The 12,656-nt window shown below is 36.3% G+C and overlaps 1 protein-coding gene and 1 pseudogene across 6 annotated transcripts; one reads left to right on the forward strand and one right to left on the reverse strand.

The window, feature by feature from the left end:
- Positions 1-1,621: 1,621 nt before the first annotated feature.
- LOC110761823 (protein SLOW WALKER 1 pseudogene) lies at positions 1,622-2,332 on the forward strand (annotated as a pseudogene).
- A 308-nt stretch (positions 2,333-2,640) lies between these two features.
- SCC3 (sister-chromatid cohesion protein 3) lies at positions 2,641-11,422 on the reverse strand. Of its 6 annotated transcripts, none has more exons than XM_088245657.1 (22): positions 11,238-11,422; positions 10,957-11,146; positions 10,242-10,354; positions 9,890-9,982; positions 9,518-9,681; positions 9,187-9,423; positions 8,923-9,067; positions 8,643-8,821; positions 8,401-8,546; positions 8,185-8,312; positions 7,710-7,883; positions 7,084-7,245; positions 6,798-6,998; positions 6,582-6,719; positions 6,289-6,486; positions 6,022-6,166; positions 5,642-5,748; positions 5,297-5,434; positions 4,325-4,590; positions 4,105-4,223; positions 3,206-3,513; positions 2,641-2,911 (listed from the first exon to the last, which is right to left on the reverse strand). In XM_088245657.1, exons 1-21 carry the CDS (start codon positions 11,286-11,288, stop codon positions 3,260-3,262), a joined length of 3,348 nt encoding a protein of 1,115 aa, XP_088101783.1. In that variant the 5' UTR covers positions 11,289-11,422; the 3' UTR covers positions 2,641-2,911; positions 3,206-3,259. The 6 variants fall into 6 exon arrangements, with proteins under 6 accessions (XP_088101783.1, XP_088101781.1, XP_088101784.1 ...); XM_088245655.1 differs by having other exon boundaries at positions 4,096-4,223; positions 10,957-11,143; positions 11,238-11,421; XM_088245658.1 differs by having other exon boundaries at positions 4,105-4,220; positions 11,238-11,420.
- Between the last annotated feature and the right edge of the window lie 1,234 nt (positions 11,423-12,656).

Consider the following 12,656-nt stretch of genomic DNA (forward strand, 5'->3'; position numbering starts at 1 on the left):
TTATTTATAAAGTTCAAGCATCGTGATATTAGTAATGGAATCATTTATTATATGTTATATTTATTTTATTCAGTAAAGTTTTCGATATGGGACTTATATTCTTCAACACACCCTCTCACGTGAAATCATTACATAGTGAGCCACATGTGGAGCCAAGTTTACATCGGAGTCAAACATTCAAGCCTAACACATGAACATCATGTATAAGGTAAGGGATAAGAGTAAAGGCTCAGTCAATCAACCCGCTCTGATACCATGTTAAATTTCAGACAGATAGGTTAGTGGCCCACTACTAGCAACACCGATATTGTCCCCAACTTAACCACATACAAAGCCCAGCAGGTATGAGGTTTTATCACAAAAAGTCTCGGTGATATTAGTAGCGGATCTTATATTCTTCCTTCAACATAATATACACATTTATGCATATATAAAAAATACATGTACATAAAGAAAATGTACAAATAAAGAATATGAGCACATATAAAGAATGTGCATACAGTGGCGGTTCTAGGATTCGAAAGCTGATCGGGCAAAACTTATATACTAAACTCGACGATAGGAGTGAATTTCATTAATAAACATAAAAAGATACATATAGTGAGGGTGACATAATGAGCCTTATCCTCAAATGCATCTATATCTACAAATACAAACACTAATTTTTGAAATTTATGAAACAGCTATCTTTGTGCGTGACAAAGAAATTATAGGTGGGCTTGGGGTTTGTGTGAGACAAAAAAAATTAATAATCATAAGTAGTGTAGGTAATATTTTTTTAACAAAAAGAGAGAAGGAAAATGAAGAAAAAAGAAAGAGAGAGAGAGGAGAGAAGATAGAAGGAAAAGAACCAAAAAAAAAAAAAGAGAGAGGAGAGATGAGAGAAGGAAAAGAAAGAAAAAACAAGAGAGAGAGAGAGAAGAGGGAAGGAAAAGAAAGAAAAAAGGTTTGTACATGCTTAATTTAAGTGGGGGACATACGTAGTGTAGGTAAGAATTTTTTAACAAAAATTTGGGCCAGGCATGAGCCCAGCCTGCCATAGCTAGAAACGCCCCTGTGTGCATATCATATCATACCCAAGTGAGAAAACACGACACATAAAGAAATGTGCATATCTTAATCATATCATACACATGTAAAACTTAAGACTTCATTCATAAGGATCTTATGGTTAAATTCTCTTATAAACAATTCTTTATATGCATGAAATATATATCGTAATCAATGATCTAATGGTTACGTTGTTATAACATCTCTAACTAAGTAAGAACTTACTTTTATAAATATAAAACTTGCATAAGCATAAGAGATTTTAACAATTAGATCACTTGAGTGGCAATGAACAATTACATTCTCGCATGCGCAAATTATCTGCATGGAATAATTTTCATATGATAGTTAACGTTATGGCAGAATAAGCAATGAAATAGATTATTTGGCTTGATTAATGATAAATATAGAAGAGTACAAAATGACTTTTGGAATGCAAATTAATTTTATATATAAATAAAAAACTATGTTTCGATTTTAAAACGGAATTGTGCTCTTCTTATTTTTTCCTCAATGCATATGATTTGGGAATTTTGATGAACTTAAGAATTATTGTGAGAAAATGTTAAAAATGAAGGTTACTCATTCCATGAGGTTCCCCGCGCCCCTCATTCGCCGGATTGTATGACCAGGGTTATTGGGACTTGGAATGGGACAATATACGCTGGAAGGAGGAGGAAGAACAAGGAAGATTTTGAGGGTGGCTCTGATGAGGAGCTAGAGAGAGCCCTCTCCAAGTATGAGAGAAGGCAAAAGACGCTGAAGAAGGGAGCTCTGGTGTCTGTGTTGGGTAGTAAAAATCCGGAGAATGCTGTGGCTGTAACGGAGGAATTGGTAGCAAAGGAAGAAATTGCTGAAATGTGTTTCGAATATGGATTCGGAGGAGCTTGGATTGTTGCTGATGTTTTTGCAGAAGCACTCGACCTTGGACTGTTGATGGGGTTGACAAAGAAGGTTCTTGAGATGAGGGCTGAAGACATTAGAGCTTCAGATGATTTGAAGGGTCATATTAGAAAAGGTCTGTTGAGGAGGAAATACGAATACAACAATCATTGCATGAGATACAGGGTATAATTTCTCCTTTGTTGAGGATCACAGGAAGATGAAACTTGATTGCTTCATGGTTACGTTTTTATTTATCACCTGCCTGAGGTTTCTTCTTATCATGGCAAGACAGCATCTGCAATTTTGTTTCTTTGGAATCTACTCTGTATGTTTGTTTCTTTTATGTTGTTTCAAGCAGTCTCAGTTTTACTGACAAGAAATGCTGGCTCATGTTAAGTTGTCTACACCCTTGATATGTTTCCATTTACGTAGGATTCCATATCACCATCTGGGATGGTCTTGGAAGACTGAATTGTTAGTGGTAGGTAACAGGCTGGCCGGGTAATTCTTTAGCTTTTAGTTTTTCTTCTATTTATTTTAATTAATTGTGAACCCTATAATTTAAATAATAAAATTTATACAAATTATGTTCAAGAACTTGCTCATCCTCCAAATCATCCATCCCTCTGCCCATTTTCTCTGCTGTTGTCGAATACTACGCTCAAAAAGTCACTTAGTACATCATAATAGGTAAACTACAGCTGATTATGTTAAAATATTAATTTCCAAAGAAAAGAGACTGAAACTATAATACAAGGGTTAATTAATCTCAATTATACACAAATTAGATTGGATCCCCAATCCCAACAGTTATAGAGGCAACACGAAAACAATACACATTGACTGGAGTTGAAATCCTTGTATCTTCACCCAAGGCCTAGGTCGATCAAAGTCATTAGATATACAATGTGTTACCAACGAGCTATATATACCTTGTAATGTACAGTGTGCAGCTTGCAGTTTTAGTTCCAGGATGCTGCACATGAAACAAAAAGAAAACCATCAATCAGCCACCTACATATAACCAGTAAAATCGGTGTAACGAAAATCAACTTACTAAAAAACTAAATCATTCATATCTCCAAATAGGGCATACAATTGGAATAGAAATCTAAAATATATATAGATCTATTGGGGAACATTTCTGTGACAAGAAGCAATTGCTTTTCAATTTAGTATACGACCAGAAATTGTTCTTTGTAAACAAACCATAAGGGAAATGCAAGCGTGCTAATCTGTCACACCAGGCTCAGATCCCATAATTCCATACCTGACATCCTTGAAGCAGCTAAATTATCTTAAGCTCTTTTAAAATCTCATGTCCTCATCTGGCCTTCGTTTCCTCCCTTGTCACTCTCAATGACCTCAACTTGGATGATGACCTAATTGAATGTATTAAAGGAGCATCTTCATCGTCATCCTCATCTTGCTTGTTTTCTTCATCTTGAGCATTTTCATGGTCAGATGCGCTTATTGAATCATCTTCTTCACTTGAACTGTGCTCATCAAAAAGTCCCTTTCCTCGACGCCTTTTGCGTGGACGACCCCTGCGCTTTACAGAGGTGCCATCTTTTTCATCTGCGATTATCCAGTGTTCAGATTAAACACAATAGGATGTGGTACTTGCAAAGACTAAAAGTTGTTTAATCAGTGACATAATTAACACCACATAATAAATGCAAAAGGAAAGTCTTCCGAGGATGGGCAAATGAGAGTATATTCAATTGCATACAACAGATGGCTCCAGATGCTTAACCAAGAACCAGGAATGCATCCACAGATTAAACAGGATGGCTTGTTTGAGCGGTTAACTCTCTAGGTTAGCTCGATTGATGTGGAAACTTTGGTTTTAGAATAACTGCAGGGTTATACAGATTTAAAAAAAAGCCTGTAAACCTACTGCTCAGTCGACCTTCCATAACTGTCTTGACATCATGCTGCAGAACTCATTAGAGTGCATTTGGGGGGAAGGAGACAAGGATGGACAGGCAAGTAGAAGAAATAGCAGTGAGGACTTAAAGGAGGAGGTTTTAGTTGAGTATCTTTAACATAGTAGGAAGGCATTTGAAACTACAGGGGCATACAATGATATAATGAAATAACCTCAATCAGTTGACTACATAGAAGAAAGCGAAAAAGACTAGTTCTGTTTAGTGATACCTTGGATACCTTCATTCTTTGCATACTTCTCAAGCAAGCTATCAACAAATGTGTGATAGGGGCGCCAGCCACTAGGATCTTCATCTGTATTTACATTATCCGTTCGGGTCTGGACATCCTTCACACTACTTCCCAAAAAAAAAAAGTTACAAGGATTAAACTAGAAGATGGTGAAAATATAAGCTGGGAAAACTTCTAAAGAGGATAAAATTATATAAGAAAGTCTTACATGTCCAGGATATCAGGTGTTGGCAGTTTGGATACAAAATGGAGCACAGCACCTTCCAGAAAAGATAACTGCTTTGGAGCATCTAGAAAAGCATATTCAATGCCATTGTCAACAATTTTTAAAATGTCTGATCTGTGCTTGTTCCTGGCGGCACCTACAAACATTCCAGAAAGCCGAGCAGCCAGTTCTTTGCATTCTTGAAAACGCTTGCTTGCTGAAGATTCATCATCACTTCTAGAAAGTTCAACCATATACCGCTGGTAGGCCTAGTCCAATAAATAAAATAAAAAACAAGACATTTTTTTTGTAAAACTAATAGGACAGAAAAAGTAAAGACTACGCTTTTCTAGCATAATAAAGTACCCATATCTCCATCTACAAGTGCATTTCTACACAAGAGGCTTCTGGTAATTGCCTAAAAAAGTGCTTAAAATTGCAATAAGAACCTGAACTCTTTTTCCCTTATCATAAATTTAAGAGCTTCAGAAAGATGAGTTCCAACAACAGAAGTACGGCCAAGTTGGTAAAAGCAATTCATCAAGATATTTTCTGTTTCCTTTTCATTAGATTCCATAGAAAACAGTCCTGGCATATAGTTTCACGAGTTGGAAAATAGTTTTTGCAGAAAACCTTTCCACACGACATATGAGGATACTCTAGTTTTCTTTTCATTAGGAAATGTTTTCTTTCAAATAAGCATGAGAAGAGTAAGAAGAAACTTTCCAACACTTAGGTTGAGTTGAAGCCAGTTAAAATAAGCGGAGCCATATGAATGTTGACTATCACCTCAGTACAGAGATGCAACAAAATAGCAAACCAAGGCTCATTTTTATTCAGAACTAATATCAGAAAGCTTTTTTTTAATTTTTTATCAGCACACAAGTATCAGCAAGTTTAACCAACTGTAATAATTCCAAACCCCCCACCACCACCAGGAACAACTAAGAACCCAACAATATTCATGAGTCATACCTTTTTTAGTGATTCGAAGAAAAGTTTGGGAAGATCATCATCTTTCTTCTTCAGAAAAGTAATCAGATTCTTAACAATCTCTGCTACAGTTGTTCCATGCATCACAAATCTAGAGATAATCTCCGGACCAAGATACTCCTGCATTAGGCATCAATTTTAGGTAACCTACAAAAACTTGATATATAAAATCAAGCATGCATGAATCCTTTTTGGGACTCCTACATGCTTAATCATAAGCAACTAAATGCTAGGATAACAAAGCACAACCTGCCAGACTACACATGATTCTAATCTAACAGGGTGAAATTTATCATTCAGTATATATACAACGCATGCTAACTTCACCTTAGAAATTTTATCATTAGCAACCAACTTTGCAGCAGCAATCATCACTGCATCTCTGTTTGCCTCCTCAATATACTCTTTGTTCGCATCATCATCTTCTCCCTCATCTGTGAAAAATAAATTGGAAAGTAGATTTATATAACAAGATGAGTACACAAATATATTTTCTTTCCCAAAGAAAGTAATCTTGATGCATAATTGACCTTTGCGTACATAACCAAAAGTTAAGTTCAACATGTGTATCACTTAAGTTATTAGATTACAAGTCCCTTTTTTTTTTTTGGGCCTGAGATTACAAGTCCAATTATATACCCAAAAAGAACCAGAAATTAAAATTTTACTTTTAGCTCCAGAGATGAAAGTAAGAACAGATTACTTACCTGAAATACTGAGCTGTCGCACACAAAGGTTCCAGAACTTTTGAAGAATGGACGCGTCTGGATAATATCCCAACCTTTCCAGCTTTGTTGAAGAAAAATTTGTCTTTCTGAACAGAAACCACAATTCCGCTTGCAGTATACAAACCTTGGGTATAGCAAATATTTCATTAGACTAGAACTGGAATTTCCATAAACATTCAATCCAATCCCAATTATTTCACTAGTGTGATTTTGTTGAAATACCACAAATCGAAGCAAAATGCTTACCCTACAAGCTAGCAGATTACCACGATTACCCTCCAATTCAGGAGGGCTGTTAAGAAAGTACTCTAGTTGCTCTGACAAGGATTTGCGTTTTGCTAATAGAGAAGACAAAGATGCTTCAGAGACAGTCTCACTATTTATGATTGAATGCAGAGACCACTCCAAATGCAAAGACATGTTGAGAAGCAGAAAACTGACAACCTGAAATGAGCATGAGCAGCAGCAAAATAATGAGTAACTGCAAGAAAGTCTGAAAAAAGTGGAGTTCTATTCTTATGCAACCACATTTAACACACCTCATCGTCCCTGTTTGTATAACTCTGAATAGTGGAGACAAAATTTTCATACAAGCCTTCGTCAGGCACAGCTCTTGACAATTGAAGCTCATACAACCTTTTCAAATTTACAAGAAGAGGATAATCATCACCACCATCCTGCAGTTCCAGATCATATTAATTTTTTTATCATTGGACAGTTGGCAAGGACGAAAAGAGTATATGGTTGAAATATACCACCACTTCTTTCATTGCAGATTTAAGCTTGGCAATAAGCTCATCCTGAAGTTCCTTTGATGTATTACGGGCAAAATCTTTTAGCTCCCCTTGACTCTCTGTGGAACAAAGGTTGACAGCATTTACGCAAGATCTCAGAGCCTCCCTCTCGCCATGTTTAAAAAATGCCTCTTTCATAAGTTGAAGGACACTTTTGAAATTCTGAAAGCATAAAAGCACTTGCTGTCAGACTAAGTTGTAAATAAATATCATATAACAAGCAAGGACAAAACAAGCAGTTACCCACCTGCTCCTGCCTCTTCAGGGAATATAGCTCAAGATTCATATGCACAATAATTTCAATCAGTGATGGTACTTTTGCCTTGTCAGCCATGAACTTACGTAGAAGTAATGGGTAGTTCTTCATCATGGCAAGAGTTATATCTCGTCTGTTGTGTTCAAATACTTCCTGACATACTCAAAAGAAGGAATTTAGAATCCAAACCTCTTTTGTATATTTCAGTCAAACCAACATAAACCAACATACTCAAAAGAGTTATATCTCGACTTATAGCTGGTAAAGGCACAAACAGGGCAGTAAACTTCAAGGAAAGCATGTCAAATATTGATTGAAATAAAAAATTCTCCAATATATGCTTTGGCCAACTTGGACAAAGACCAACCAATACAAAGATAACACAACATACAGAGTACGTCTGCTCTGGATTACAAAGGGAGCAGAGTCAGCAGACATATAAGGGCAACAGCAACTGAACAATCCAAGAACCAAATTTAAAAGCACCAAATTACATTAGGCTTATCCAATCAAGTAAAAAACACCTTATGAGCTGACAAAAGAACAATAATTACATTGTAATTGAAATGGTGCTTTAGAAAACAAAGGAGCAAAAGATAAAAGTGAAATTTACGCACTTTTTGAGCTTTACTGTAGCATGGCTTCCGATTATCAGTGGGAGGAACAATCCTCTCTCCTACAGCCTTTTTGACAGATGCACAAAGAAGTCGTACCAAGTTTGTTGCATCCTCATCAGTAAGCTCAATCAAAGGATTCTCATCCAAGAGCATGGAGATAATACACTTCCAGTCCTGCAAATAGAATTCGAACCACCAGCATAAGAAACAATAAAAGTAAACAGAAGGTTGACAATGAGGGTTCTCTTAATACTATTATATATTATGAAAATACCATAATGATGTCCATTGGAAAATAAATTTAAAGTAGCTTCTCCAAGGAAAACTAAGTTTTTTTTTTTTTTTTTTTTTGGGTTTGGGGGGGGGAGGGGTTGGTGTTTTGAAGAAGTAACTATCAATAAAAATTAAGGTTTATAAGGCCATTTAAAGTATTATAACTTATGAAAGGATGAAACCATCAGAGTTAACACTAAACCTTCATCGCCTTCATGTACTCCCAAACATCATCAATGACATAGATGCTTAGAATCGGATCTGCAGAGAACTCTCTTAGAATTTGCAACATTCTGCCAAGATGGACCTCAGAAGAATTGTTGCCATCACCTGGAAAGAATACAGTGATGAACACAAATATTTGGTTGATAGAATCATAAAATCCACAAAAAGAAATAGAGTTCCAAAAGAGTGAAACCTTTTGCACCAGATTGGGAGCTATTGAACTTTTGAGAAATCAAGTGTTCATACACTAAGGCTCCTATAGCATGCCTGATCTCTGCTGGATCATCAATAAGCAAATCATATAAAGGACCTAAGTCATCATCTGGTAGAAGCTGATGTCTGCAGCATACAAAAAGCTTAATTCAATGAGATTTCAAACATATAGTGAACAGGGAATTATTAATTTATTAACAAGTTCTCAAAACAGGCAGTCACCTTAGTAGCTGTTTAACAAGGCCAATGGCACATACAGCCACAGAAGTGTCGATGTCATCAGCAAGATCAATCATCCGACTAGAAAATCTTTCAGTGAATAGACCAAGAGTCGGCACATTATCATCAACCTCATAAAGATTTTGCAATGCAAGGACAGAAGCTTTTCTTACACCAGCACTCTTAGAAGCAGTAAAAGAGGAAAAGAAATGAGGTTTTTCTAGCACATAAGAAGAGGTATAAAGGAAATTAGTTTATGACTTATCCATAATTTTAAACTTACTTTATCATTCAATGTCCATCCAAGATATTTCAAGTATAAATCCTGCAAGAACATTGATGGATAGGAAAAAATCCACACCCCTAGTGACTCTATGCAAGACATCCGAATATTTGGATCAATGTCTCGATAGCGATGCACAAATAACCTACAATGATAGCTTAGACTGTAATAAAGAACTACAGGATTATCATACACCAGGAATTCTATCAAATCAGATCACTCATCTTTGCTTCTTACTCATAATACTAAGTGAGAATATCCTACCCTTGAAATATCTTGCGCATCATCTGCTCTAATATAGTTATGTTGTCATGAGTCGTTGAGAACCTCTTGTTCAGTGATTCCACACGAGGCCCCTCAGTTCGTTTCTTTTTTTCAGCATCTAATTGTCTACGAGTAGTTTCTCGCTGAGCACCAAGTGTGTTAGCAACAGTTATAAATGATGTCACAAGTTGGAGACCCACCAAAGTAGCAGCCTGACGATAAACTCTTGGAGGAGTGCTGCTTAACACAAAACCAGGCAATTTATCACAGAGCTTAGTTAATAGATAAACTTAGCCTTAACAGTAGGAACTTCAAAAAATTTAGCACTGACCATGACAAAGCAATAATATAGTCCATGCACTTCTCGAACAAAATCTGATCAACCAATGGCCCATGTTGACATTCACGGACCAAATTATCCCAGAACAATTGAAGATTATCTTTGAAGTTCTTAAACTCCTTCTTTTTTGAACTTTGGTAATCTTCAACATTACCCTAGGAGCTCAAAGGAGTGAAGGAAAATTTTTGGGCAAAAGAATGTTGATATATGACCAGTTGATAGCTTAGATCATTTAGTTTTCCAGTGGGAACTGAAAGATAGCATAAAAAAGTGAAATACAAGTGAAAGGAAGATGGCATATGACAAAACCCTGAACCAGGAAAAACCATAAAGATAACATAATAATGAAGAAATGCAGGATACACTTCTAGCAAGCTCGACCAGAGCAACCACGACATCATCAACATCAGTCTCGTCCAGCAACTCTCCTTCGATATGATACTTGGCGCCACATGCCTGCACATATATAAGTCTCATCATACTCAAGCTACATTTGTTAGTTAACCTTGTACTTGCAAAATCAGTCATTTTAAGTATTTTGATTTGAGGAAAAGAAATGTCCGATTGAGATGGGGAAACCCAACCCATTTCACTCTTTCATAATATCCTTTAGATCTGTCTTTAGCCTTCAACTATTAGCTGGAACTTTGAAATTCTGTTTCTTTTGCTTAACTTATTCTGGTTGAGAAGCCTCTTAAAATATCTTCCAGATTACCTCAAACAGCATCATCAAGAGTTCAACCATAGCAGGTTTTGGATCCTTTTCATATCGCTCGACCCAGAGCTTGACTGCTTGAGGAATAAGTTTTCCGTTGCCCTTGATGACCTCTGCAGAAGATTAGACACCAAGATGAATTTAATTGTGTACACGCGTATACTAAATCCCCACAGTGTATATTTGAACTTAGGAGTCACGGTGCAAAAATTCTTCAAAAATTAAAGGTCGATTCAGTTCACAAGAATTCTGGTCATGGAAAAAAGAGAATAGAAAGTTTTATGTCATGGTTGTGTCCCAACAGTAATATTACCATGCAACAACATCCTACATGATTTTCTTTTTTTCGCCAAACCACTATTCTACATGATTACTTAGCGGGGATTGTATGAACCAGGAAATCATGTATCAATTTAGTGGGTATTTTAGCAAAGAGGTCATTGATCGTCAAATGTAGAAGGTCCCTTAAGAATTTAGTTGCAAAAACCCATCTCGTTCATTCAAAATTTCTTCACTCATTAAATGAAACATCCAGTTAAACTATTTAACTAAATGCAAGCTACAAGTAATGAAGATAACAGGTAATTTAGCAAATAATTCATGGTGTTTCTTATGGTTATAGAACAGCAGAGATATACATACATACATATATATATATATATATATATATATATATATATAAACATATATATAATTGCTGTGGGAGATGAAGTACCAATCAAGGTGAGAGTGGCGAGTTTTTGTGGCGCGGCGGAAGTGCCAGCGGCGGCAGGTCGACCTCGTTTAGCTTTAGGACGAGTCTCTTCGAAGTCATCGGGTGAGCTCTCGCGGTCCGCCTGGTCACTCCCAGCGCTGGTCCTCTCATGGTTCTCAGTGCTATGAGTCTGAGCCCTGGTCCTCTTCTGCTACTCATCAGCAACACACCGAATCAGGTCAAAGATATATCTAATTTCACCAAATGGAGAGAAAGAAAGAGAGAAGAGATATGAAACTCACGCGGAGGACAGTCGATGGTTCAGTGGCTGTGGCTGAGGCTGGCTCCTCCATGGCCCAACTGGTTCTGCGACCACAATATTTGCCCTAACTTAATTTAGAGTTAGAGAGTGAGAGGGAGGGAGGGAGGGAGGGAGGGAGAGAGAAGAGAGAGAGAGAGAGAGAGAGAGAGAGAGAGAGAGAGAGAGAGAGGGGGAGAAGTCTCCCGCCTGTGAAATGGAATTTTTAGTAAGATCTGAGAGTCAATTATACTTCACAGATAACATACTATTACTATGTTCACCAATGTTTGTGATGGAGCGCGTATTACAGTTCTATTTTCTTTTTTCTTTTTCTTTTTTTCATTTACTCCTTCGGCTATATTAATAACAACTGTAACAAATAGTAAATTATTCTATATAAAAAAAAAAAGTAAATGAAAGTTTTTTAATGAAAATATTGTGTGCAAATTTTTTTCTAAGCCGGCCAATGTTCTTCCATGCGCACAAAATTCGCGGGAATAAACTTATTCCCTCCCCAAAATGAAAATTATAACTCTAGTCAACTTAATTAAGCTCATATCTATAAAATAAAAAAATTATAATCTCTTTCTAATAATGGGCTTATATAACTTCTCATGTCATTTTGCAAGGGAAGGGAAATGGAAGATTCTTTTCCACGTTTGAAAATGCTGGGAAAGTAACCATAAGATATCACTTTATCAGTCCTGATCTCTTGGACCATAGGAGTCTAAGAAATTGTGGTCACCTACTGTTGGATATTAATCCAATGGTTCAAAAAAGTTTCTTAAAAGGAGTGCAAGAGTGAGTGAACCGTTGAATTTACATCCAACGGTGAGTGACCACAAATCTCTTGGACCCCTGTGGTCCAAGAGATCTGGACTGATCACTTTATTTCCTTTCCCATGTTTGTTTTGAGTATGAATGGAAAACAAAGTTTTTATAATTTTCCAATTATACCCATATTAAATCAAATAAAAAAAGAATGCATTTAATTATATATTGTAATTTTAAATTGTTAATGAGAACAAAATGATCATGAAAAATGTACATTCAATGCTGGCTCATTCCCCAAACTTTCTCATGAGGAAAGAAAACAAAACCCAAGTTCGGAGGAGGGTTTCACTTTCCCCCCTACTTTCCCATGTGCTTGGCAACAATTTCCTATGCATGGACTTACTAAACATGGAAAACAATTGATTTCTCATCCTCAAGTCCAGAGGCAGATCCATGAATTTTTCAGGAGAGGGGCAATAATGATTTTCGTACTGCCAAGGACTGAATAAAAAAACATATTATGAAATGAACTAGACCCTTAGATAATTTTAGGGTTAATTAGCACGGTAAAATAAATACAAAAATAATAATAATAACATATTATCATAGTAAAAATATTAGATCAACAAACAAGTTGTGTCAATCA

This window comes from Prunus avium, chromosome 8, assembly GCF_965620075.1.
Source record: "Prunus avium chromosome 8, drPruAviu1.hap1.1, whole genome shotgun sequence".
Classification (NCBI taxonomy): Eukaryota; Viridiplantae; Streptophyta; class Magnoliopsida; order Rosales; family Rosaceae; genus Prunus; species Prunus avium.